General features: G+C 37.6%; 1 protein-coding gene across 2 annotated transcripts in view; it reads right to left on the bottom strand.

Moving 5' to 3' along the window:
* Window positions 1-1,762: 1,762 nt before the first annotated feature.
* LOC114646166 (potassium voltage-gated channel subfamily C member 1) overlaps window positions 1,763-27,846 on the bottom strand; it is a 174,626-nt gene continuing 148,542 nt past the window's right edge. Inside the window, exons 2-4 of one of the 2 annotated variants that reach the window (XM_028794192.2) lie at window positions 22,837-23,770; window positions 6,518-6,700; window positions 1,763-2,629 (exon numbers count right to left, since the gene is read on the bottom strand). In XM_028794192.2, coding sequence (XP_028650025.1) covers window positions 2,565-2,629; window positions 6,518-6,700; window positions 22,837-23,770 — 1,182 coding nt within the window. In that variant the 3' untranslated portion in view covers window positions 1,763-2,564. The remainder of the gene's footprint in view (window positions 2,630-6,517; window positions 6,701-22,836; window positions 23,771-27,846) is intronic. The other variant, XM_051923201.1, reaches the window with a different exon arrangement.

Genomic DNA, 27,846 nt, shown 5'->3' on the forward strand with positions numbered 1-27,846 from the left:
ATACCTAGAATGATGTACAAAGTAGTGTGGTAGAGAGTGGCATTTTGGGAGCCTTCAAATCTTGAACTGATCATCTTTTCCAGCAGGTACTGTAGGTGACTAGGAATTGAAAGGCAGTGCTTGGCTGAACGGGTTTCTCCATCACTTCTGGTTTTCCCATATACTGCATGTGCTGAAATTCTATGCTGGATACTGATTTAAGAGTTGCTTATACTGTAAAGGCAGCGGTAAAAAAGACAAAATAATATATAGGGCAGACTATTTAACTTTAGACAATAGAATACGTCACATATTTGTTCAATTCATACTGTAACATGATCTTTAGTCAACCGCCCCACCAAATGTGCCAAGAGATCCACATGCCAGAGCCTGACCCACAGGATCAGTAAGGCAGAATTCAGCCATGGAGAGACTGCTACCCTATCACAGAGAATTTGTGAACAGACTAAACCTTGTTTCATTATTCATATTCTTTTTAATCACAGGAGTTATTTTTCTATTAGTTATGGCATACTCAATCATTTCTCATAGTGCTCTTATTCAAACGAAATTGCAGTAATTAAAAATTAATTTATTGAAACTCATTTTCCTTGTAAAGCAAGTCATGGTTTGCACATTTACTTTTTAATTTATATATGACACTAAAATTTCAGGAAAGTAGAAAAAAAGTTCCTCACTGATAACCAAAAAAATGAAAGCTGTAGAAAGTACCTATATTTCACTAATAATTTGTATTAAGGACTGCTAACAAAGTGCACGTGACTGGTTCCTGCCATCGTTATCATCTGATAGTAAGAAGAATATGTGAAGGAATATGTGGGGAAACTATTAAAAAAAAGTTAGGTACTGGTATTTAAGAGTTTGAAAACCAAGTACCTTATTATTATTTATTTTAAATCTTGACTCTGACTGACCACAGCAGTTTAAATCCCAACGAAGGTGCATTCTTTGTGAATTTTCCCAGTGATCGAGTGGACATTCTCCAATGGACTAAAGCCATATGATCATGTGAAAGTGCCTATAGCTGAGTTAGGGGGCACCCATGTCAGGTTATTCAGCCATTCCCCTGCTATCACAACCTTGAATGGGCTTTGAAAATGGATTGCTGTCCAGCATGCTAGCCTTGTGAGGCTGCTCTTCCCACATGATAGGTTTGGCTCCTTAAGTTAAGAGCAACTGCAAAGCTCTGGAATGTTTAAGGCCCACTGCATGCACTATAAGTGGCTACACACTGTAAAAATGATTTACTGCACAGAGACATAAGCTGGGCATTGATCAGGTGAAACAACGCCCCAGCCACTGAAAAAAGACATCACCACCAGCACAGGTTTCATACAAAATTTATTTCATGCTAGAACTTTTATTTCCTTCTTTCTTTTAATTATTTATGTATTTGTTTACTTTTAATGTATTTATTTTTTGCATAACATTTTGCATGCATTTGCTTATTTCAGAAGTACTAAATTGCATACAATGCTGTTAAATCTTGCTTTAAAGGTCCAGAGAGACATGTATGGATCCCTCTGGGGTTTCATACTGCTAGTCCCAGATCTGCTTGTCTTCTTTCTCAGATGTCGGTCTTGTTGTTTTATTCATCTATTTATGTATTTGTATTTATTCCTAAGTTTTCTGTTCATTTTCTGTTGTTTAAAAATAACACTGTTAAAAGTCCATACTTATTAAGTGATATGAACAACGTTGTAACTGTAGTAGGGTCTTCACACTGGATCTATACACCAATAAATTACAACAGAAAACAGAGCAAAATTAAAAAATATATTTAAAGTTAGCCCAGCTGGGTATTATCAGGTCCATAGTCACAAGCATGCCAACGGAAACAGATCTAAAAGAATCATTAAAACTACACAGACGCAACTTGCTAATCGCTGCTTTTTGTCCCTTGTTCATGTGATTTTTTTAAGCCTATATGAGGGTCAATATGACCGATGACTGGTCTGATTGCACACTTGTCTTAAAAACTGTCACTTTTGTACAGTATATTTTCTATACAAAAACAGAGTGAAAGCAATCAGTTTCAAAATAAATAAATAAAAAGTACAATTTTATACTGTGATACATTTTAGCTACATTGAATGTATGTAAAAGGAGCTCTGGAAAGAAAATATATATTTTTTTTCTTAAAGATAATCATTACAATTACAGGTTTTTCCTGATAATATATCATGCAATTCATGCTAAATGAACAGATAGGAGTCTTCTAGTCTTTCAGATGGTGAGTCCATTGCTGTTGCTCACATCTACTGTGTGTCCTTTCCTTTTCTTGTTGGTATGGTCATCCTTTTTGCCTCATCTGGAGCCAGTTTCAAAACAAGTGAACTCGAGCTCAGAAAAAAAAAGAAAAAACAAAACTCGACCGTCTTCATATCCTTCAGGGTTTTGCATGTGAGTATTTTTTTTTCTTTTTATGAGCATTATACTTTCATCATTCTTCTTCTTTTCCCAGTGCTACTGTTCATTCCCCCCCCCCTCCCCAGTAACAAATGGGCAGTGAAAAGGAAAAAAAATATATAGTTTGGTCCACCTTTAAGAAATAGTCCGCCTGTTCAGGTCACCTTGACTGCCTCTGCTTGCAAATATTTAGAAACGACAGAATCCTCTTTACAGGGATCTGCGGGTAAGAATACAATGAGTACCCGTGCATCAATCCAAGCCCATTGAAAAAAACAAAAAAAAAAAAAGAAAAAAAAAAGAAATGCAAAAGTCTTTATGGATCTTTTTTTTTTTTTTTAATTCCAAAATCTAGAAAAGCAGAGATAGAAGAGAAACAAAAAAATGCAGCGACATGCACATAGGCAGCCAAATTATCCTTGAGGCACAGCTCGATCCATGCAGTCGCTAGCCAGGCTGAGTGTCTGACATTTAGATGTTCAGAGAGATAGAGAGAATTGAGGAAGAAGAAAAAAGAAAAAGAGAGAAAGCCGAAAATGCAACCAAAGGTCATGTGTCTCAAATGAAAAAAGATGTTTCAAATAAAGAAAAAAAGGAGTGCTACATGCAGCTTGTGTTTTAAACAATAAATCCTTAGTCATTTTTTTGTCTGTTCTGGACTGTTCTGAAGAATCATGAGAGGTGTGAAGGAAAGAGGGTATAACAGTAGAAGAGGGTCAGATCTGTTATAGGGCAGGGCACTAGTCTATTGTATGGCCTGAAATTAAGAAGCATCCTGACGCAAGATGCCAGGGCAGAAAAACAGAATAAGAATAATTTCAGACAAATGTAGTTCTAAATGATGCAAACTGCAAGCTTCAGTTTGAATTCTGTTACTTATGAGTCAGCATTCATTGCTTAAAGCAGGGGTGGAGGTGGGAGCTTGGATAGTCAAAATATATTAATAATATATAAATATGTATATATATATATATGAATATTTTTTTTTTGGGAAAGCACTGCTTTCTCTAGGATCCATAGAATCTGAAGTGGCTGCAACTATCACGCCAGCTTCAATCATTTTACCCTGTCAAATCTGTAAAGGTTTCAACAAATCCCCCCCCCCCCACACTGCCCCCGCTTTTGGAGACATGATGCCTTCAGACACTTTTTTATTCTCATTTCTTGGGAAGACATGACAGATACAAAATGCAAAAAAAAGCAAACTAAAACAGACAACAGAGTGTTGAAAGCATGAACAATGAAGACAACTGAAGCCGAACAGAGTGGCAGTAGAACATCCATGCAGTTGGGGACGGGTGTCTCCTGGAGAGGACTGTAATCCTGACGCTGCCTGGAAAGCTGTTAGGTGCAGGGTGGGTTGCACGAGGGCTGAAGTACCTTCCTTGTATAGTGCGGTGTCACAGCTAAACTCACAATTCCCTTATTCAATGGGAACTGATGTTGTGTTTAAAACCAAGATTTCCTCTGAGTGGTGCCAGTACATTAAAACAAAGGGCATCTCTGAATAGACTGTGCTGGACCATAATACTTACACAGTATAAACTTTGCGGGGGAGTTTAATTTACTGTTGTGCCACAGGCCTCGTTGAAGAGTGTGACGTAGCTTTGTCATATTACACTCTGTCTTAGGAATGCACAAATTTCTGGGTCTACTTCAACAATATTGAAACAATTATCTAAGTCATAAAGTCATTCATTTACAGCTTTCCAGGCAGGTTTGGTCTTCGCTTTAGACACGTGCAGACTGTAGTATCCCACACATCAGGCTCCATCTCACTACATTCATTTGCTTTTTTATCTATCACCATGTTCTTATAATTGCTGCTTTCTATTATATATTTAGTACATACTGTATAAACTGAACTAAAAGTTATCTGTTTTGCAGTTGGAAAGCATGACACTATTATCTAATTCATTATGTTTTGTTTCACTGAGGTGAATGAATCTGGAGCCACTGTGGTGATACTACTTGCATTTAGCATTAGATATTTCCATGCGGGCAAATAATAAGTTTAAATACATGCATACATATAGATAACAGAAAGACACATTTACATTTATATTATTTAATAAATAAATACACACACACACACTCAACAGACACACAAACAAACCAACAGACATGCACACAACAGCAGTTTCTTTTATATAGATATATATATATATATATTTATATTTTTTAATTGGAAAAATAATTTGACTTCTTTTTCCCTTCCCCCACAAATTTGGGCCAGCAATATGCTGACTTTAATCTTTACTTAAAGAAACTATTACAGCCAATCTGGACTTCATCTTTCATTCAGTGCACAGAGCATGCTCAAGTTGGTGTGGTGCATCATGGGAAGTAGAATGTGCTCTTTGATTAACAAAAAGCCCCAGAATGCACTGGAAGAAGGAAGGGAGTGGGAGCAGAACTGTGTGTGTATATGCGTGCGGGGAGGGGAAGGGGTCTATGTGGTTGCTGTTTCAGATTTAAGTGTAAGCAGCCAGTTGGGAGATAGTTGGTCAGGGACCTGGGGGTTTGGTTGGTGGAGTGTTTTCTTGGAGTTGGTTTCAAGTCATAGAGCATGCTCAGAATGAATGAAACTGTCCCAGCTCAGTAGGTTAAGGAACCACTCTTTCCTACAAAGGTAAAAAGCTTTTGCAGAAATACTTTCAAAAGAAAGTATCATCCAACTAGAATCTCCCTTAATGTTCAACACAATTGCAAGTGATTATTAACACAAAAATGTCAATTGTATCAAATGCTGTTCGTGTGCTTTGCATCTAAAAGCGTATGGGTAAATGTGTATTATACAATCTTTGTATTTTCCAAATATGTATGTAAACATATACATTAATGTACTGTATATATACACATACATAAATATAATTGTGTGTGTGATAATAAATATGTAATACATATATTTCTGAAGAGATTCTAATGTCTGAGAGTTGATGCTTATGTGCAACAGTCCTATTACAATATAAAACCTTTGTAAGATGTGAGAACTACATAAATCTGCATTTCTGGTTTTGTGTTTGTTCATTCTCAAAGCTCTCAGGAAGGGTTTTGTTTTTTTTGTCATTATTTACATGTTATATTTTAATTTTGGGGGAAAAAAGCCATGTAATTTTTGTCACTGGTGAGTCAGGGTTGGTGGAGGAGCGTACAGTTAAAATTATGGCTTTCATCATCAACAGGGAAAATAAACAACTAAACATTCTTGGCTGTTTTGATGTGCTCTCAACGAGGCCACAGCAGCTAACAAAAAGCAAGGCTTTTGGTAACAAGCTATGGGTTGACAGTACAGACAACTGAGAACATTAGCTTGCAGCTAAAGGTAGGCACAGTTAGGGAGAGTCGCTTGTTTTGCCATTTTCTTTCATTGCGTGACCCTAGTGTGTCCTCCTTGCGCCTCAATCCAGCTGAGCTGCAGAAGTGGAAACACGTGTTGGCTCATCTGTGAAGAGAGACCAGCTGCACGTCGGCTAGCACTTCCTGGGGAAGGACAGGTTTCACAACAAAGAAACAAAAAAAAAAGAAAAGAAAGAAACGGAGGTTAGGGGGGATTCCATCATGCACATCTATGGCCATATAGCATAAATTAGGATTTGCATTAATCATTCAGTATATGAGAGTGGCACTGGTGAGCTCTGAATGTGGTGTGAATCTTCTGTGTCTAAGGTGCTTTTATGGATGCCACAGTTTTATATTTGAATTTTGCTTTTGGCCCACCTCTTAAAGAAAATTTTTGGATATTGCAAGGTGGAAAGGGCAAAGTTGTGCATGAGCCCCATGTTCAAACAGCAAACCAGAATGCAGATCTCTACAGTCCAAGTCTTGTGGTCTAGAGATGGTGTTGAAGTGCCATGGGGAGTCAGTCATAGGATGGGATTGAATGTCTCATTCTTGGAGTAGGAGCTTAAGGAAGAATGGTGTGCTTTGCTAAAAAGTTTTGGAGATAACAAAGGCTGCTTTGATGTGGATAGGTTTAGGGGGTTGGTGATCAGAAACATTTTGTTTGCATTTCTCACTGCTGTTACACGGCAGCCAGAGTCTGTTGTTTGTGATGATTTTTCTTTTTTTTTTTTTTTTTTTTGCGTTGGCCTTATCTTTTACATACCCTTCCTCACTCTTCCCCCAGATGGGCAAGCCAGCTCCCCGGTTGTTAAGAGGAAGCAGGGATGTTCACATCTCTCGACTGGGCTAAAGAGCTGGCCATCCTCAGGCGACAAAGCCTGGTCTATATGCGGGCAGTCTTCGTTGGCCAACGCCGCCTTGTCTGCTTCGCCATTCACTTTCGGATCTTCAAACATATAAGCACAAGTGAGATACTGAGCACTAAAACAGCAGAATGTTTTTTTTTTTTTTTGCTATTTTTTACTTGGTTTGCTTGATTTTAAGCTACAATTAGGCTGAAAAAAGGAAATGGTTTAAGTGCTACAGTGGAAAAAGCAGCCTTGGGAAAAACTGCTAGTAGCACATTCATCCGACACATTGAGGTCACCAAAGAAAAGAAGCTATACTTCTGGAAAAATGAAAGTATACCTAAAACAATACATAAAAAATAAATAGGTTTTTATACAGACATTTTTTTCAACCAAAAGAAAAGAGAGAAGGTGTGTCATTTCATTGTTAAGGTAATCATTAACCCTGGGGAAAAAGATGGAACTGAGTTTAATATCCTGTTCTGCATTAGATAACCCCCAATATATAGAAAGCTATGGAAAAATTGTTATCTTGGTCCATATCAAATTACCCAACACATTGTAGTATTTTCCTCCCGGGGTAAAGCAAAAAATTAATACATTATACATACTATACATTCAGTACACCAAATGGAGAAAAAGCAGGTTTAGTTTTGTTATAAAAATAAAATAACTCAAGCATTCAGACAGTTTTTTGTTTCTTTTACTTGGTCTTAGAATATAGTATAATAAATAGGTGTCTGCCTCTGCTACTGAATTACAAATCCAAAATTGTTATTGTGGTCATGATGATACTGCATTGTAGCTTAAGAGACCTGAAATTAGAAGAAATCAACTTCTAAGTTCATCAGTGTCTACATGAAGCTCACACTTTCTCCTTAAAAAAAAACCAGTGAGACTGCAGTCAGAAGGAGGACCTGAAATAAGATAACATTAGGTGAGTTTATGTTAGTGTGAGAGAAGAGAGATAGAGAGACAGGTAAGTCATTTTGTAGGAGACTGTGTTTGTACTCATAGGTATACTTAAGAGAGTTCCGAAAATGTGTAAAATAAATGGAACATGCTTTCACAACTGCTTTCTGGACTGAATATGGTCATTCATTGCTCAAAAGCTACAGTCATAAAATGCTTTTCTAGTACTGTATATCTATCTACTGAAGCCCTGCATAAACAGATCTTTATCTCAGTAATTTAATTTGAAAATTGTGGACACACAATGCTCCTTTAAATTAAAGGATTTTCCAATGTTTAATTTATTTATAACAAGTACACCACTAAGCAAACATCGTTTGGTCCATTTAGATGACTATGGTGAAGAATCTTTTCACACATGGAATGAGGAAGCTGCAGCATTAAGGATTTAACCATTATTAGTTTATCGATGGTTCTGTTCTATTCATGTCTAATTGTTAAATATTATTTGAAATAGGAAGTATAACTGAAAAAATAAGTCAGTTTTGTTGGCATGTTTACAAAGGTGATCATGAAAACTGCTATACTGGGTCTTTACATGTGCAAACCTGAACTACAGTCTGCTTCAGGGCATTGTAACTAGAAGAAGCTTTCTTCTCTTTTTCCATGTATCACTGACCTACCAAAGAAAGTATAACCTAGAACAATTTCACTTGCTACTCTTACCAGCTTTACAACAGTGAAAAACGTTAAGTAAATGCAGGTAGACCTCATCAGACTATCAGAAAACAATGTTTATTGTGATTATTATTACTATCATTAAAATCTCTAAAATTGATTTAAAAATGTGTTTGAAACTCTCACTGAAAGAAGGTTACCTTTAGAAAATAAATTCTAAGAAATTCACTAGGATTATAAACAAAAATGAATCAAGAAAGTCAAACCATGATTTAATATTTTAATATTCTTTGAGGGTAGTTATTTTACTCTCAAAGGCACAGGCTTTACACTGGATTTAAATGTTATCTTGTATTATCTCAGTGCTGCCATAATATGCTCTGTCCCCACATAAACTTGAACTGGATTACACAGGTTTGAAAATGTTATGCTATATTGTACATCAAACCTGCAATATCCTAACTGTCACGTGGGTCTGCTGGAGCCAATCCCAGCCAACACAGGGCGCAAGGCAGGAAACAAACCCTGGGCAGGGCGTCAGCCCATCACAAGGCACACACACACACACCAAGCACAATGTAGAATTGCCAATGCACCTAACCTGCATGTCTTTGGACTGTGGGAGGAAACCCACGCAGGGAGGACCCTGGAAGCGAACGCGGGTCTTCTAACTGCGAGGCAGCAGTGCTACCGCCCATATTGCACATCATATTCTTATTTTGAGTGTTAGTTAGGTTTATAAAGAAAATACTCTTCATTAAAAATAATGACTTCATAAAAGTAAACATGGTGAATACATTTACAATTTATCAATTTTCTGCAGTGTAAGAACATGATTTTTTCAGATTCAGAGACACAGGCTTCCCCCATTTTGCAAAGCTACCCTGTTCTGAAAACACATTTGTAACATATAATTACCATTCATTTAAACAGAAAAAGTTGTGTTTCTTGGCCCAAAAAATGATCCTTATTTATGTTCAAATAACACCAAAATACATGAAATTCAATAGAACTTTAATTATAAAATTTGTCATCAATGCAAATCATACTAAGGCATTTACCCTTCAGTAAATACTAATTAATAAAGCTGTTTCACATTCAAAGAAATTGACTTTTAAACTTGTCGGTTTTAGAGACGTGATGCTGAAGATAATGCTAGAAGGCACGTTAGTAACATATATGACAAGCTGACCGACCCAGAATACAGGCACACAGCGTCGGCTATGAGAACGATCCACAACCTGTGGAGCCCAATGCACTTTGCAGGCTACAGAAAGGTAGGCTTGGAATGACTGCAAAGAAGGTGAGGTGTAGCACTGGCAACACGTTTTTTCAAATTATCACAGACTTATTGTATGTAACCACAAAAATTTGGCTTCATTGGTTCATAAGATGAAACAGAATTTTATGTTACCTTCTTTATATATCTGAATATTTGTAAAGCGATTGTTCATAATTAAGGGGAAGCCTAAATTGATTTTCAATTATCAAAACGTACAACAAATATTTTTCTAGTTTATTTCATCATTTCCTAAACCAGTCTGTTTCAATGCACAGCTGAAAGGTCTTCAAGATTACTGTATGAACAAGAAAAATGTCTTATTTTAATGTGCAATTTTCTGGAAGTGGTTTATTTAACAATATATTAGCCAAAATGTGTGTGTTTGGGACATTGTGAGCACATAACTGGATTTCCGTTTTGCGTTTGGCAACATAAGTAGTATGAGATTTTTTTTTCATGAATGTTTCATATTATTCAAGCTGGGTCTTCACTGAAGCTCATTGCATCAGGAATTTTGTGATGTCTGTTCTCCATGAAAACATAACATTAAAAGTTTTTGTTAGTCATCACTATAGATTTAATATAGCATGTGGCATAATAAGTATCCTGGACACAAACTATTCTTACCGCTACAGTCAGTTTGAAGGAATATTTTGCAATATATTCTGCACATTTTTTATATTGTATTATTTTATACTCTTTGCTGTTTGAGTGTATATTGTAAGACTCTGATTCCCTTTACTTACTGTATTTTCACTTTTTATTTTTAATGAAAAACCAAGAATAATTTCAGTAATCTACTTACATATTGTAATTAAACAAACATCAAAAGAGAATGATGAAAATCTTTGACAGATTTAGGTCAGTGAGGAAACTTTCTTGAATTGCACAGTGTCCAATACCATACATTTTGACATTTTTAAAGTCTGACATTATGGGCCTAAAATACCTGCAAAATAGTGATAGCCCCTCCTACAATAAGAAGCAGGCCTGCGATTTGGGGTAAATTACAATTAATATTGGCCTTCTTACACTTTGAAAGAAACCAAAAGGCATCTCACAGAGCTTCATTTTCTGGAACTTTTTTTTTTTAAAGCAAGCTTCAGAATTTGAAAACGATTTCTCAGCTGTGGTATGACAGCCATATGACTTACTGGTAAACTGAATCAAAGGATTCCCAGGCTAGTCAGGCTAAAATATCATTTGAAATTTTCCAAAGTCCTTTAGTTACAGAATAACAAAATAAATGACATACAGCCCAGCTAGTCTAATTAGGTTCCTATGCTGTAAAATTAATTCAATTTCTCTTGTCTTTGATAGTTCTTGGACTGAGTTTTGTTGTCTTATGAACAGCCACTGCTATGTCTGTAATACATTTTTACCTTTTAATCTACATTTACTGCCTTCATAAAATCTAGATCTGACCCGAAGTGCACTTCTGATTTTTTTATTTTACAGATGCTGGTCAGCATGCCTATAATCTTTAATTAAGTTTCAAGTGCTAATTTCATGTGACTGTTAATCATTCCCATGAAACTTGCCCCAAAAGAAAAATTTTAAAAAACCCGAGTAGTACTTACTCCCAGCAGGCAGAATAAACCAAAGAATTGAGTGCAAAAGGTGACTTACTGTAGAGATTACCCTGACACTTTAATTCGAACCTTTGAGAAAAATCTTTCTGAAATGTTAAAAGACAATGCAAGGAGGTAAAGCAATGCAGACATCCCAGCAAAAAGCAAATGAGCTAAATGTGAAAACCTTTTACACTGCTGTAGATTGCTTCCTCATTTCATTCTTAATTGTACTGTTCATAATACTGAAAGCAGGTCTACTGTAAAGAAAGAAATTTTCAGACTGTTCTACGATTCCATCCAAACCTTTTTTAAAGTTGGCTGCAGATTAGCCTGTAATGCTTTCCTGTAAAGAACCCTACTGCAGTTGTAGCAGGTTGAACTACTAATTTCTGAATATTCCTATAATTATTGATAAATAATTTTCTTAAAAGCTTGACTTTACTATTAGCTCATTTATATGGAAGGAAAAAAGACCATCTAAAAAAATAAACATTACAAAAATCAAAAGCAGAAGATGGTATGGCGCTGCCTAATTTTCAGTTATATTACTGGGTTGCAAATATTTGTAATTATAGACAACGTAAAAAGGAAGACCGTACTGAATATGAACCAACATAGCTGGCTGTGCTCTGTGCTCTAGCCATTAGTAACTTTCACCAGTATACCAGTATTATTAGTAATCAGATTGTTCTTCACTCAGTCAAAAAATGGAACCAATGTTGTGAACAGTTTAAGGAAAGGGCACTAATGCCTGCTGCTCCATTACATGATCATTTTACATTAGAACCCTCCTTGTACTATACAGCAAGTTTTGGAAGACTCCAGGCATCTCAATCTTCAGAGATCTTTATGTTGATAATGTGTTTGCACCCTTTGATCAACTTCATTGTAAAAATGGAATTCAACACACTTATTTTTCTGTTTTCAAGTTAGGAACATTATAAAGAAGAATTTTGCCTGACTTCTTTAATCTACCTCCAATGCTCATACCTGAAAATATCTGAACTATTAAAGGAGGAAAATATTTACAGTATTTCCAGGCTTTATCAAATATTGTCAGATGCTCACTGCTAGACTGCCCTTGGCAATGCTGGAAAACATTTCTGTCAATATCTCATGCAAGGAGTGGAAGTCAATAATTTGCAACATTCATTCTTGTTCAATTTGTGTAAAACACACTGTAATCCATGTGAAAATCATCTACGCACCTTTTTACAAACTAAAGCTATCTGAAATTTATCAGGGGTTTGACCCTAATTGTGAAAAATGCCATGTAGCTCCAGCTTTGTTCAGGCATATGTGTTGGGACTATCCAAAATTAAAAACATTTTGTGAAAATTTTTTTTCTTTCTAAAAGATAGCGTAGGTGTTACAGTTTTACAACAGTCTTTGTAGTTATTCCAGATGAACTTAGACTATCTGATGATAAACTGACGATTATTTCCTACACTACATTGTTAGCATGTCCACAGATTCTCTTAGATGGAATGATCCTAATGCATCCTCTGTTAAGCAATGGGAAAATGATGTTTTTCATTATCTAAAACTAGAACAAATGCACAATTTCTTTACATGGAACTGTGTAGAGCTTTTTCAGAATTTGGCAAGATTGCATTAATGTTGTTTCAAATTGACTCAGCTAAGCTGCTCTTTGTGTCTCTGCTAAACTCCTATTATTTTAAGTAATAAAAGGCTGTATAACTCAGTATGCCTCCATTTTCTCTTTTTTCCACTTTTATTACTAATTTACTGTCTGTTCGGGGTGGGGTTTTACTATGGTTTATGATTACATATTTTAATTGTGTCGGTAATGTATGGGATTGATTAAAGTTCTGAATGAACAGACATTTTAAATCTTGTAATTTTACTTTACTGAAACTTATTTTTGAATGTTGTGTTATTTAACTACTTGTGTAAATGTATTTATCTGAAAGAATTAAAGTTTGTGGGTAGTCGAGTATTATTTTTTGTTCTGCTATCATCATGGCTGATTTCATTAATTTATTTCTAAATCATCTACTTTTTATAAGTAAGCTGAACAATTCCTGACTGCTGCTTGAAACTGTTTACTCCTAAAACAGTGTTGGTTATTCTTGCGGGGTAAATCTATGACCTATTACGAGTGAGCTCCACTGTCTTATGGACTGTGGCCTTTGTTTCCTCCCCAACATGTAAGATGGATGATTATATTTCTGTCCTAAAGTTACACCAGTAAGTATGATTCTCGACTTTGCTGCCTCTTAATTTGGGTTGAGGTTACAGAGAAACTCAAGGACACCTGAACTTATTGCACCACAAATGACAGAGTTGCCTCAGAGAGATGCAGTGTAATGCTTCTGGGGAGGTTACATGTAGTTCCCATCACTTTTTTGAGTCTTATTAATCTATCTCTCAGAGGAAAGATAATTGTGACTTCACAGTAGAGCAATCCTCAGGGCCTTCATAGAATTGGCCTACTTTGGTTTGTTATTTTTAGGATAAAATGAGACCATTTTTCAACAACTGAATTAGGCAGCTCTGATGTCTGCTTCCTATATATAGGGTCTGTGCTTGAGAGGAAGTGAGTATGCTATCAGAAATTGCCTTTTGGGATTCCACTATTTTTTTCTATTGTAATTTACTTTATATTGTAATGTGTCTGTGGCTCTGTCTTCTTCATTGACAATCTTTAATAATGCTCTGGGAAAGTGTAGTCTCTTCACAAAACAACTTCAAGCAGATAACAAATGGCATTTTTTTCTTTCATGACTATGTGTCATTCTACTAAAGTTAGCAGGGCAACAGAAAAACCTCTGATTGGTCTGAAATACAAATCCTTGTTACCTTTGCCTAAACAAGCATATTGTGGTGATTAGCAATCACCCGAAAGCTCTCTATAGCTTACCGTATATTGAACCATTTTTAAAATATTTGATTCACTTACAAAGACAAGAAAGAGTTTCTACTTTATCCAACATACTTGATTGTCCACTTTATTACTTACATAAATTTGCTTAATAGCTATTTGGCTAGCCACCTTCCCTCAGATGAGGCTGAGTTCACAAGATATTGCCTCAATAATGTGTCAAAATTAGGGCACAGAAATTCTGGCCCATGCTGACTCACAGTTGTAGCTTATTAACTTGTGGGAGATTTGTATTTCAAAGAATTTATTCCATTTCATTCAAGCAAGGTTTGGTTCAGATTTTCAAGTAATCTATTGCAATCAAATATTGATCTGCTCATTTCAAAGAACCTTATATATACCTCACAACACAGCCCACACCATTAAAACACCACTCCTGCAGGATGGATGAGGAAATTCTCACCTTTTCTGTCATACACTACTCCTAATTATCATTGTAAATCAGCAGGGTCAAAGCTTAAACTGACCAAGTGATGTTTTTAAACAACTTCCATATCTAAGGCTTATGTTCCTGAGGTTACCGCAAGCACACGTCTTATTTATCAGACATAGGAGTGAAACCTGATTGGGTTGTTGATTGCTACACCCTGTCTATGACAAGGTACAACAAGTTGAGTGTTGAGATATATCCCTTTTGGCACAGCTCTTGCACTTGCTGATAGTTAACCTAATGCAGCCCATCTGTTATTCTGCACAAACTGAACCAGCCTCTGTCAGCAATAACTGTTATAAAGTGGTCTGCTCTATGTCTGCTATAGTAGCTCTTCCCTGTTGTAGACAAAATTAAGAGTGCTGGGTTTCTGTCAAGTTACACATTGTTTACACATGTAGCTGGGGAAGTCTTTTCTGATTTCAGTCCCAGTGTATTCCTGTCATTAACACATCTGCCTGTGAGATTGCCAAAAATTTCATCTTGACTTAATGCAAACGTATTTTTTGAGACATCAAATTTTTACATATAAAAATATACAATTAATACCCAAAACTTTCCTAAAGAGGCACTTTGCTGAAATGTAAACTTCAGTTTGTAAAAACTATCTACACAAGTAGGAATCTGGAATTTAAACATGTGCCATCAAATGAATCTCTGTAGTCTAAGTGAGTAAGCAGTGAGAGTCAGAATAGTGTACAGTATCACTTTTAATGACAACTTTAGTGCTTAACAATTATGATACACTGCCTGGCCAAAAAAAAGTCACACACTCTAATATTTCGCTGGACCATCTTTTGCTTTGATTACAGCATGCATTCGCCGTGGTGTTGTTTTAATAAGCCCATAAAATGTTACAACATTTATTTCCATCCAGAGTTGCATTAATTTTTCACCAAGATCTTGAACTGATGATGGGAGTAGTCAGACTGCTGCGTAAAGTCTTCTTCAGCGCACCCCAAAGATTCTCACTGGGTTTAAGGTCATGCTCACACTGAACCACTCTTTCATGATTTGAACCTGATGAATCCTGTCATTGTAATCTTGGAATATGCCCGTGCCATCAGGGAAACAAAAATCCATTGATGGAAAAACCTGGCCAATCAGTATATTCAGGTAGTCAGCTTAACTAATATTTTGGGCACATAACGTTGCTGACCCTAGACCTGACCAACTGAAGAAACCCCAGATCATAACACTGCTCCCACAGGCTTTATACAGTAGACATCAGGCATGATGGATACATCACTTCATCAACCAATCTTCTTACCCTTATGTGCCCATCACTCTGGAACTGGGTAAATCTGGACTCATCGGACCACATGACCATTGCTCCGGAGTCCAATCTTTATGCTCCCTAGCAAATTGAAGCCTTTTTTCCCCACCCGATTAGCCTCACTGATAAGTGGTTTTCTTAAGCCGACACAACTGTTTAGTCCCCATACCCTGAGTTCTCTTCATTGTACAGGTGGAAATGCTCTTACTTTCACTATTAAACATAACCATGAGTCCTACTGTTGATTTTTTATGACTTGATTTCACCATATATTTAACTGATCTCCAATCATAATCATTCAAGATCTTTTCTGACCACATTTCTTCCATGAAGATGAAGGTTCACCACCGTCCTTCCAGGATTTAATAATGAGTTGGACAATTCTTAACCCAATTTTAGTAGTTTCAGCAGTTTCCTTAGTTGTTTTCTTTGCTTGATGCAGGCCAATAATTTGACCCTTCTGAAACAGCATAACATCTTTTCTACGACCACAAGATATGTTGACATAGTTGTTTAAGACATTAGAAGCTACTCACTGCATCACTTAGGTTAAATAACTTGTTTCCAGCTGACGTATATTAATATCTGCAGTAAGTATCCAATGTGAGGCTCTTACCTATTTGCTTAGTTAAATCCAGATGTTGACTTTGTTTTTGCAAGGCAGTGTATAATCAGAGCTGTGCTGGTAGTCTTACCATTTCTGGACTATCAGACTGCAATCCACACTTCCATTTGCAATCTCACAGATCAAGCACTCTTAACAGGATCAACACAGAACAGACTGAAATTATGTACTCTAAAGTATGAAAAAGTTGCTGAAGAAGTGGAAAAAATCAGATCATCATGTCAAATGATGCTATTTGCCTACATACTTTCTTAATACTGAGGGCTTGATAAAAGCAACTAAGATACTGGGGCATAATACTGCACTGCATACTAGCTTATTGTAGGTCATACATTTAAAGACACCAAGACAATTTATGAGTCACCAGTCAGTTAAGCAGAATGTCACTGGAGTCTGAATAAAACCTATATTATAGTAAATGGCAGGAACACCACATAGTCTTGTGCAGAATAGTTGTCTTAAAAATTAACAGACTACATACAGCATTCAAACATTAATAAAAACAGTATAAAACATTTATATCACAAGTGATCATGACAAACCATACTGCTCATGAGAAACTATAAAAAGCAACATTATGACACTTCTACATGGATGAACGCAGCTCTTTAGGGAAAACAGCAGTAATGACTCCAAGATATTCTTCCTGCATACTACTCCTGCAGCAATGTATGATTCAGCAAGATGGACAAACCTAGCTTCTATTGATAACAAGACACCAGAGTTTGAGAGGATGTAAATAACTGAGAACCTTTAAGTTTCAAATCCTTTATACATTTTGGTAAGAACCCTTCTTTAATGAACAGATAGTTGCATTGATTTCTCCCAGAAGAGCAGTTATCTCAGGATGTTCTAAGTTATACAGCCCAGGAAGTCACACATCTCAGTTTCAACAATTTTAAATATTTCATACTACTGTCTGTAATTTTAGTGAAACTGCTTAGTCTATTTTCCACTATCTGGTACTTTTTTTTTCTTGGAATGACCCATATTTCAGTTACAGCAGAGAAAGAAATGACTGCAGTCAGTGCATGTAAGGTTCAAATGCATTTCCTAAATAGACAAGGCATTGGGTAAGTAAAAGTTTTTAATTTGATTAATGTGATCGATAAATTCCCTGTGCTCCCCCCATTTTATTTTATATTATGTGATAGTGCTAAACCAAAAATATTTTGATAGTATCTTACATGTTTTCATATCTCTAATTTGCATGCTAAAATAAGATTGGTTTATGTGGATTATGGTTTATAAACAAAGATGAGTCAGCCTACTAAAAATGAGTTTTGCTGGAACCAATAAAATGATGAGGAGCTGGCTGTGTTTCTGCTGTCCATTAGAGGGCACTGTGAAGCAACCTGTTTTTGAGCTCTCTGAAAACCTGGGGTTTTCGTGAGCTATTAAAATATGGCATACATTAATAATTTGAGAATATCAGAGAGGAATGCCTGCAGTAGTAAGGAGGAAGGTTAAAGTGTGCTATTTATATGATCAAAAAATAAGTTATGGTTCAATCAGAAGCTGCAAAAAAGAAATTCTTACTATGGACAAAGTTAAGTATTCTGTTAAAGTCTGAAATGTATATTAAGTGAAGAATGTGAGAAAATCTAAGAATTATATGATCTTTCAAGAGGAGGGTCAACTCTTTGAGTCACCTAAAACTGGAAAATCCTCCCTAAATCCCTGTAGGAAGCAGAAAATAGGGGATGAGGAAATGTCACTGCAAACGGACACATTTATAGTCAGACTACTATTACATTGCCAAGAATATGGTTCTGCCAAAATATTGTCATTCATTTTCTCTATTAAGTGATACTAGAGGGTCCAAAATGTACATTAGTTTGGATTCCAACTGTAGCATACCATTTAAACTCTTCATTTGGAAAAGTAGAATATTTTGAGGACAAAGTGAAAATAATGTAAGAAATGTGACTTTGCTGTTTCAACAGTTACTGTATGAATGAGTCTTTAGAAATGTAGCTACTTTAATGATATAAAAACCTTCTGATCATTTACCTTGTCTTTGATGCCTGAGTTATACATTTGTGATTCTTAAACTGTGCCATTTATAGACATGGGGAGTGAAATGATTTTTGACCTGGTTCAATTATAAAACACTGCACAAGGAACAAATCCTTCTTTATCCCAAAACTGCTATCATGCATGTGGAAAGGAAGAGTGAAAAAACTGATTTCCTGAGTTATTTTATTTTGAAGTAGCTAAAATTAATAATGAGAAAACTTAGGATATTTCTATTTTGTTTTTGGCAAAGCACATGGGTTTCAATGCCAGACAAAGCCTCCAATCAAAAAATAACCTCTGTTATTAATGTAATTCTTAAAAATATCTTGTATTGATTGTAAAGTTTTCTGTATAATTAAGAAATCATATACACACAAAAGTATCATTATTTCCATAGAGGTACACACTATCTGTGCACTTACAACAGGGAAAAGGCAATAACAGTCAGAATGATACAAATAAAACCATTCATGGCAACTATGCTCTTGAAATATAAGAATGAGTTGCAGCAGATTATTATAAAAGAAGTATCATATTCAGCTGTTAACAGTAACCTCATATTTCATAAAAGAAATACTACACTTGTTTTAACTGCAGTACATCAAACAAAACAAGCCCACCTTTTTCAGAGCCAATTCAAATACAATAGCATATTAACTAAGCCATACTTTCACTACATTGTGGATTACATTGTCCTTAACTTGTTGTTTACTTTTTGTTTAGCTTTAGAAGTGGTCAACCCTGAAATGACACAATGACCACAGATTGATGACAGATTCTCAAAAGCTGTTTAATCTCTTCCACAAATGCTACACATTTGTTTTGCTTATTGCTTCAAGACTTCCTTTACTCTTTCCTATACTACCTTACACAGTAGGTAAACTCTCTAGATAGAACTTGATGACATTAAGTTCAATCCTAACTGTAGTGTAAAGTCCTTTTCACATTTATACCACCAATGAAGTATTGGTTTTCAGAGATACTTTCAAAGATTAAAAAAGTTAACATGAACAGAGAATATAATGATTTCAAGAAAATGACATTTGAGGGAACAAGCTGACTGGATTGTGTATGCTGTTAGTACTACGTGGTTGGTGGTCCTGGGGATCTGTTAAGTGTTGACGCCAGAATGTTCGACTGGACAGTTATGCAGAGAATATCTGCTTGTTCGTTATTAGAAGATTCTATAAATGCCCTATAAATGAAGAGGTTGTCTGTAGAACTGATAGCATCACTCAAATACCGCTATTGTGTATGGCAGGACGGGGCACTACCTGAGAAAGTTTTCAAAACATTTACAGTATTCTCAGAAGATATATGATTACTTCACAAGTGGATCAATAAAAAAATAGTTACTACAAAGAAAAAAATTAAATATTAATGGTCCAAAAAAAATTACCTAGAGGCAGAGTATAAGGAACCCTTCTATGTTTTAAAAACACAAATGTCATTTTTTTAATTAAAAAAGTTTTGATATCTAAATAAATTATAATTATTCTCTCAAATTATCAAAAATCTTTCAATCCATTAATTATTCATATACACTGCAAAATCCTTACCCAGCTAAGTGTTGTGCCTGTCCCAAATTAGTCTAAATACAAATATTTTTCCTGTACAAGAATAAGAATGTCAGTTATTGAGTTATTGCAACATTTAAGATGATTACGACCAAATTATATATATATTGTGGTGGATTTCCGGCTCCTTACTCCGGCCCTCACCCCCAGGCCGCCAGGAGGAGCTCTCCCAGCCGCGTGGACGTGCCCCGAGTTCCAGCAGGGCATCATGGACTATGTAGTTTTTATACACAGCCCTGCTGGATACCTTGGGGGCCACCAGGAGTCGCTGTAGGGGGACTCGGAGGCTCGTATGTGCCTTATAACCCGGGAGTACGTCATGGTCACATGACGGGAAGAAACGACGTGCTCCCGGGGTGAAGAAAAGGACTGTTTACCCTGACCCGGAAGGAATAAGGAACTGTGGACTGTTGGACAGGAACACCTCCGGGTCAGGGTGTATAAAAGGACTCTGGGAAGCCCAGTACATTGAGCTGAGCTGGGAGGTAGGAGGGCGAAGTGTCTGGGCGAGGAGGATTGGTTTGTGAGAGAGTTTATTTGTTATATGAATAGTGTGGAGTGGAGGGTGCTTTGTGCACGTCATAACTGTAAAATAAATAGTTGTTATACTTTTACATCGTGTTTGGAGTGGTACCTGAGGGTCCAAGAGGTGGACAAAGGGCATATCTGCTACAATATATATATATATATATAGTCACAGGAGGCCGGGACGCCTGGAAGGACCAGGAGGTGGTCTATATGTCCCCCGGGCCACGAGGGGGCAACTGGCCTGGATGATGAGGGGACCACGGGGACAGAGCAAGGAGGCTCAAACCTACTGAGGCTCGTGGCCACCGCCAGAGGGCACCCGAGCATCGTGGAGCCTGGGAGAGCGACACGTCCGCCACACCTGGGAAGGTGGAAGAAGGACCTTCCAGGGACGCCCAGAGTGCTTCCGGATGCAAGAGCAGCACTTCCGCCACACCAGGAAGTGCTGCTGGAAAAGCATCATCAGGCACCTGGAGCACATCCAGGTGGAAATAAAAGGGGCCACCTCACTCCAATCAGGGAGGTAGAGTCGGGAGCGGGAGCAGGACAAAGCTCCCGTGAGGAGAGGAAAGGCGGCCCACGGACACTGAAAGAGAGGCCCGTGTGGAGGGTGATTGGTGCTGGGAGCACTGTGTGTTGGGAGGACTTTATTTGTGTAAATAAACGTGCTTTGTAAAGTGCTGGTGTTAGTCTGATGGTGTTCGGACCCGTGCTCACAATATATATATATATATCCCTCAGTAGTTAAATCTGCCACCAGATTTTTACATTTTCCAAAAGGATATGGATAAAGGGATTATTCTGAAGATGCAAAATAACACATCAAGACATTTTGAATCTGGCTTATTTCAATTCAGGTTTGCTGGATCACAATCCCTCTGTGCTAGTTTTGGATTTGCCAATTAACACACACATCTCCGGGGAATTTGGGAGGAAAACCATTCCAGACATGGGGAAATATCCAGACTCTAGAAAAACAACAACCAAGAGTGAGGATCAATATCAGGGAGGCAACAGCACTAACAACTGTACCACCATGCAGACCTGTCTTTAGATCAGCCCATCTTAATATAGAACTCAAGAAAAAAGGTCACTGAACTACTAGTGCATGTAGATTGTTGAATGATCCCATTTGAGGGAAAACAAACAATCTTTTTTTCATTTATATGATAAAGCAAGTTTAAAAAAAGGCAGCAGAGTTTAAAGGGAAAGAATACATACAGTAAGCTGAAGGAATTCAATAACCCAAGACTGAAATATTTTTCACCTGCTGTGTAATTTTTGTTAAGTCAAAGTGATATTGCATACCTGTTTATTTTTCAACATGTTGACCATTCATTGTTTTCATTCATTCATTTATGAAACCCACTTTTTCCCATTTGGTATCAAGCAGCATTTTAGCCATTTTCTTCAAAACATTGTTTATATATGTATTTACAACATACCATTTCAACAATTTAGGAGAAGCTTTGCTAAAAAAAAAGGGGGTGGCAGGACAATGACCAGGTAACATCTTAGATCTTTTTGTCAGTTCCCCACTGTGCACTGTGAAATTCCAAAAAATACAGTAGGCAAACAACTGAATATGGGTTGTTGTTTTGCTTTGCAAAAACAGCAGTAACAAAAGAATTCAACGATGTATTAAAGTGCAAAAGAAGAATCTGTAAACATAAAAAGAACTGTGTACAATTTGAAGCAGCTCTTGAAAATGAAAAGGTGATTTCCATTATAATATGCCATATACCTTAGCATGACTGCATTTCAGATATAATAGAGTTACCAAAGTGCTCAGACCTCTGGTCTGCTGCTGCTCTCTTACTTAAACATCAGGTGAAGTTGAATGAATAAATACCTCAACATAATCACACCTTTAGAGGAGAAAAGCCTAGAACTCAGTAACACCAATGCTGTATGGTGGACTCTTAAAAAGTCAAAACCACACTGTAGGCTTACAACTCCTGGTTACATGCACTAGCTTTATTTTCAGAAAGAAAGGAAAAAAATTAAAAAGGGTTGCTCAGATACCAGAATCCCTTTCTGACAAGGTGGTATCTGAGTTGGCGGGGAACTGAAAGTTTTGTCGGATGAATGTGCTACTGTGTTCCACTGAGCAGAGTCCTGCTGGAATATGCAAGTCCCCACCTGGGTGGGGGGTGGAGGGTGGTGAGTGGTTGGGTGGGGGGTGATTAGGCGAAGGAGGGAAGGCAGTGGTTTTGGAGAGTGAATGTGAAGGGTGAAGCATTGTGAATGTGACTCGCAGGACGAGAGTGGTGCATGATGAATTCGTGCACTGCTGGTGGCAGGTGATCAGGGCAGGGTGACTGTGAGAGAGTTAGGTGGGGTGTTAGTTTCTGAGTTGGTTTGATTGGTTGATTGACGGATTGAATTGAAAAAGGTCATATTGACATTCCTCTCAGAGGTTTCCTACCTGCTCTGTTTATTTCTAAAATCTCTTCCTGGGCCAAGGGACAGGTGTCACTCTGAGTGCTGTGGTGAGGCGAATTTACGCCCGACTTACAGTAATTGGGAGATCCCAGCTGGGGTGGCCGGGGAATATGCTTGTTTTTTTTCTTTGGTAGCTTCTGCTTAGCCATTGCCAAGGAGTAGTACATTCCAAAATTGTTGACGATGACTGGCACAGGCATTGCAATGGTTAGCACACCAGCAAGAGCGCAAAGCGCCCCTACGAGCATGCCAGACCAGGTCTGAGGGTACATGTCTCCATAGCCCAAAGTGGTCATGGTGACAACAGCCCACCAGAACCCAATTGGGATATTTTTGAAGTGCGTATGTTGACTTGCTCTTGGGTCATTGGGTTTAGCACCGATGCGCTCAGCATAGTAGATCATGGTGGCAAAGATCAAGACACCCAGCGCCAGGAAGATGATCAGAAGAAGGAATTCATTGGTGCTGGCCCTCAAGGTGTGACCCAGGACCCTCAGCCCCACAAAATGGCGGGTCAGCTTGAAGATCCTCAAAATTCGCACAAAACGGACAACCCTCAGGAAGCCTAATACGTCCTTGGCTGCTTTGGAAGACAAGCCGCTCAGCCCCACTTCCAGGTAGAAGGGCAAAATGGCCACAAAGTCAATGATATTTAGTGAGTTGCGGATAAACTCAACTTTGTCAGGGCAGAAGGTGATGCGCATGAGGAACTCAAATGTGAACCAGACCACACATACTCCCTCGATGTAGGTCAGGTACGCCACAGTTTCAGTCTCCTGGTAGACGTGCTGCACAGTCGTGTTGTCCACCTTCTCCTCCTCTGTTCGGTTGGTGATTGGGTTAAAGGCCTCATGGGTTTCCAGGCAGAACGTCGTGATGGACACCAGGATAAAAAACAGGGAAGCGAAGGCCACCCACTAAACAAAGGGACAGAGAGAGAGAGAAAGTCACAGAGTTAAAGATATATAAGTGTAAAAGAAGCAAACAAAAAATTTCCAAAATAATTGCATTGATATCTGCAAAATATTACTCAAAAACCGCATAAAGTCTGACTATGAGAGTTTTCAGGCAAACAATACTATAGTTGCTGCGGTGTGTGGTGAAAGACATCCTGCCTGATTCTTTAAGAAGTTTCCTGCTCATCTCATCAAATGAAAAGCACACTGATTATAAGTTTTTTAAACATCCTAAAAATAAAAGCTCCTGAGATTTTGATTGAAAGCACTTTTTAAAAAGTTTTAAAATAATGAAAGATAGACTATCAATTTAAACAATGAGCTTAGAAATGGAAATATCACACTTATTTTTAATAACCTTGATTTGACAAAAGAAAATATTTATCAAAAATGTAAAGGTTGTTTAAGCAGGTTACAACAAAGAGGCATATCAATAAGTATATTTTATACAATCTGGAGTGGTTGTATAAGTGACAACATACAGTACATATCCCATGTTAACATACAGTGTATTTCACAACTATTCAGAATTTACTACTTCTGTATAAGACATCTAAGAAACAAGCTGGTTTATCTATTCATCCATTTTTTAACTCACTACGCAGTTCAAGGCTGCTGGGAGAAACAGTGATTAAATCTTATGTAAAAGTCTTGCCAAAGAAATTAGGAACCTACTGTAAGCTATATTCTGCGCAGACAGATCATCAACAAATGACTGCAATCACATAATGACAACAGATAGCTGAAAACATTACAAAATAATGTGTAGCCTTTATCAGTATTTGAAAAGAGCACTGTTAGTAAACTACATAATGCAAATAAACAGACTACTTTTAATTAGATGTGTCACCTAATTTGTAGATTTCTCTCAGTTGTCTACTGTAAACTTGAATATTCTAAATTATTGTTTATTTGTGAATTTTTGAGGCACTTCAAAGATAAATATTTTTATTTAATAAAAGAAAACATGGCTCTTGAACTGAACAGTTTTGAAGTTAGTTGTGTATTCTATTTGATGATTATGAAAAATACTATACTATTTTTTAAAAAGCAGGAGCCACTGTATCTTTTAATATTAATATATTTTACACAATTATTGCATATATCCCACATAAACAAAAATAGCACCTCTTTATCAGATATTAGGCAGAACTGATATAGGAAGGATTCACCCGAAGCTTTTTTACTTTACACAAGCTACGAAATTTAAAAATACAGTGTTTAATTCATTCAATGACGCATGTGTGAGTGAGTAAGAGAGTGAGAGATGGGGGGGGGGGGTATTTTTCCGGATTTGAAAATTAAACCATTAATTTTCAGGGGGGTTAACTTGCCTTTTCTTAATTTGTAAATTTTAAATTAAACACACACACATATATATACATATATAAACTGCTCAAAAAATTAAAGGAACACTTTGAAAACACATCAGATCTCAATGGGAAAACATCCTTCTGGATATCTATACTGATATGGACTGGGTAATGTGTTAGGAATGAAAGGATGACACATCGTTTGATGGAAATGAAAATTATCAACCTACAGAGGGCTGAATTCAAAGACATCCCGAAAATCAAAGTGAAAAAATGATGCGGCAGGCTAGTCCATTTTGCCAAAATTTCATTGCAGCAACTCCAAATCATACTCAGTACTTTGTATGGCCTCCACGTGCTTGTATGCATGCCTGACAACGTCGGGGTGGGGGGGCCATGCTCCTGATGAGATGACGGATGGTGTCCTGGGGGATCTCCTCCCAAGTCTGGACCAGGGCATCACTGAGCTCCTGGACAGTCTGAGGTGGAACCTGTCGGCGTTGGATGGACCAAAACATAATGTCCCAGAGGTGTTCTATTGGATTAAGGTCAGGCGAACGTGGAGGCCAGTCAATGGTATCAATTCCTTCATCCTCTAGGAACTGCCTGCATACTCTCGCCACATGAGGCTGGGCATTGTCATGAACCAGGAGGAACCCAGAACCCACTACACTAGCCTAGGGTTTGACAGTGGGTCTAAGAATTTCATCCCAATACCTAATGGCAGTCAAGGTGCCGTTGTCTAGCCTGTACAGGTCTGTGCGTCCCTCCATGGATATGCCTCCCCAGACCATCACTGACCCACCACCAAACCGGTCATGCTGAACAATGTTACAGGCAGCATAACATTCTCCACGGCTTCTCCAGACCCTTTCACGTCTGTCACATGTGCTCAGGGTGAACCTGCTCTCATCTGTGAAAAGCATAGGGAGCCAGTGGTGGACCTGCCAATTCTGGTATTCTATGGCAAATTCTAATTGAGCTCCACGGTGCCGGGCAGTGAGCACAGGAGGACGTCGGGCTCTCAGGCCACCCTCATGAAGTCTGTTTCTGATTGTCTGGTCAGAGACATTCATACCAGTGGCCTGCTAGAGATCATTTTGTAGGGCTCTAGCAGTGTTCATCCTGCTCCTCCTTGCCCAAAGGAGCAGATACCGGTCCTGCTGATGGGTTAAGGACATTCTATGGCCCTGTCCAGCTCTCCTAGAGTAACTTCCTGTTTCTTGGAATCCCCTCAGTGCCCTTGAGACTGTTCTGGGAGACACAATAAACCTGGCAATGGCACGTATTGATGTGCATTCCTGGAGAGGTAGGATTACCTGTGCAACCTCTGTAGGGTCCAGGTATCGCCTCATGCTACCAGTAGTGACACTGACCGTAGCCAAATGCAAAACTATTGAAAAAACAGTCAGAAAAGATGAGGAGGAAAAAATGTCAGTGCCTCCACCTGTTAAACCATTCCTGTTTTGGGGGTCGTCTCATTGTTGCCCCTCTAGTGCACCTGTTGTTAATTTCATTAACACCAAAGCAGCTGAAACTGATTAACAACCCCCTCTGCTAGTTAACTGACCAGATCAATAACCCAGAAGTTTCATATATATATATATATATATATAATATATATATATAGGTATATATTTATATTTATACTGTGTATTTTATACATTTTCTTAGAGAAACTGGGATTTTGGCCTCTGAGAAACCTAGTTAAAAGAGGGAAATTTCTCCATGAATGATCCAGTTATATGGCCATCTAAACCCGTAACTGGGTTACTGTTAAGGGATTGGTAGTTTGTGCATGTCCGTTGCACTCTCTCAGCCTGTGCATGTATTTGATTTGTACATGCTTTCAGCAGCCACAGGTAGACGTTTCCACAAAGTACATTTCCAGAGGCAACTGTTTGGGTGATCACATTATTCCTTCCCCTGGCTAAAAATAATCTGTCTCAGTATTGCAGAAATCAATAAAGTTATTTTGATTAGCTGAATGTGCAGTACTAGGCTCAGCAATACAGTCTCAAGAGCAGTAGGGTAACACATTAAAAGTTATGTGTGTTGAATAGTCTGATTACTTTTAAAAATAATGAGTAATCTAATGGAGTATTTGTGTTACTGAAATAAAAATACCTGCATTGTTATTATTTCAGCAGCACTGGGTATATGGGAAAAATCATAACAAGGGCCAATCACACAACCAAGCATAAAAGAGTTTGCTGCATGCAATAGCAGAAATCTAGAAATAAAGGGTCAGTTTGGCTAAATATACTGTATTTATAAAACACAAGAGAATTATCATTGGCATCATGGTTATTTTTTATTTCATGCTGGCCGATGGCATTTAACTCATTTTTTGAGCAGTTTAATAACGTTGGAGTGTTTTGCCAAAGAAGTAGTCTAGGTGATTACTTGTGCATACAGACACAGATTATTAAGAAACCAGGTTTTTTGCCTTAACTCGATTATAATAATTCTTTGCATTTATATAGCGCTTTTCTCACTACTCAAAGCGCTAGCAATTGCAGGTTAAGGGCCTTGCTTAAGGGCCCAACAGAGCAGAGTCCCTTTTGGCATTTACGGGATTCGAACCAGCAACCTTCCGATTGCCAGTGCAGATCCCTAGCCTCAGATTATGTTTGTGCATGTAAGGAAACTGACTGTATAGTCAGAGAAACCAATGCAAATTGTGCCAAAATGTGGATTTAGGCCATATGCCATAATGGCTCC

Source organism: Erpetoichthys calabaricus, chromosome 2 (assembly GCF_900747795.2).
Source record: "Erpetoichthys calabaricus chromosome 2, fErpCal1.3, whole genome shotgun sequence".
NCBI classification, from domain to species: domain Eukaryota; kingdom Metazoa; phylum Chordata; class Cladistia; order Polypteriformes; family Polypteridae; genus Erpetoichthys; species Erpetoichthys calabaricus.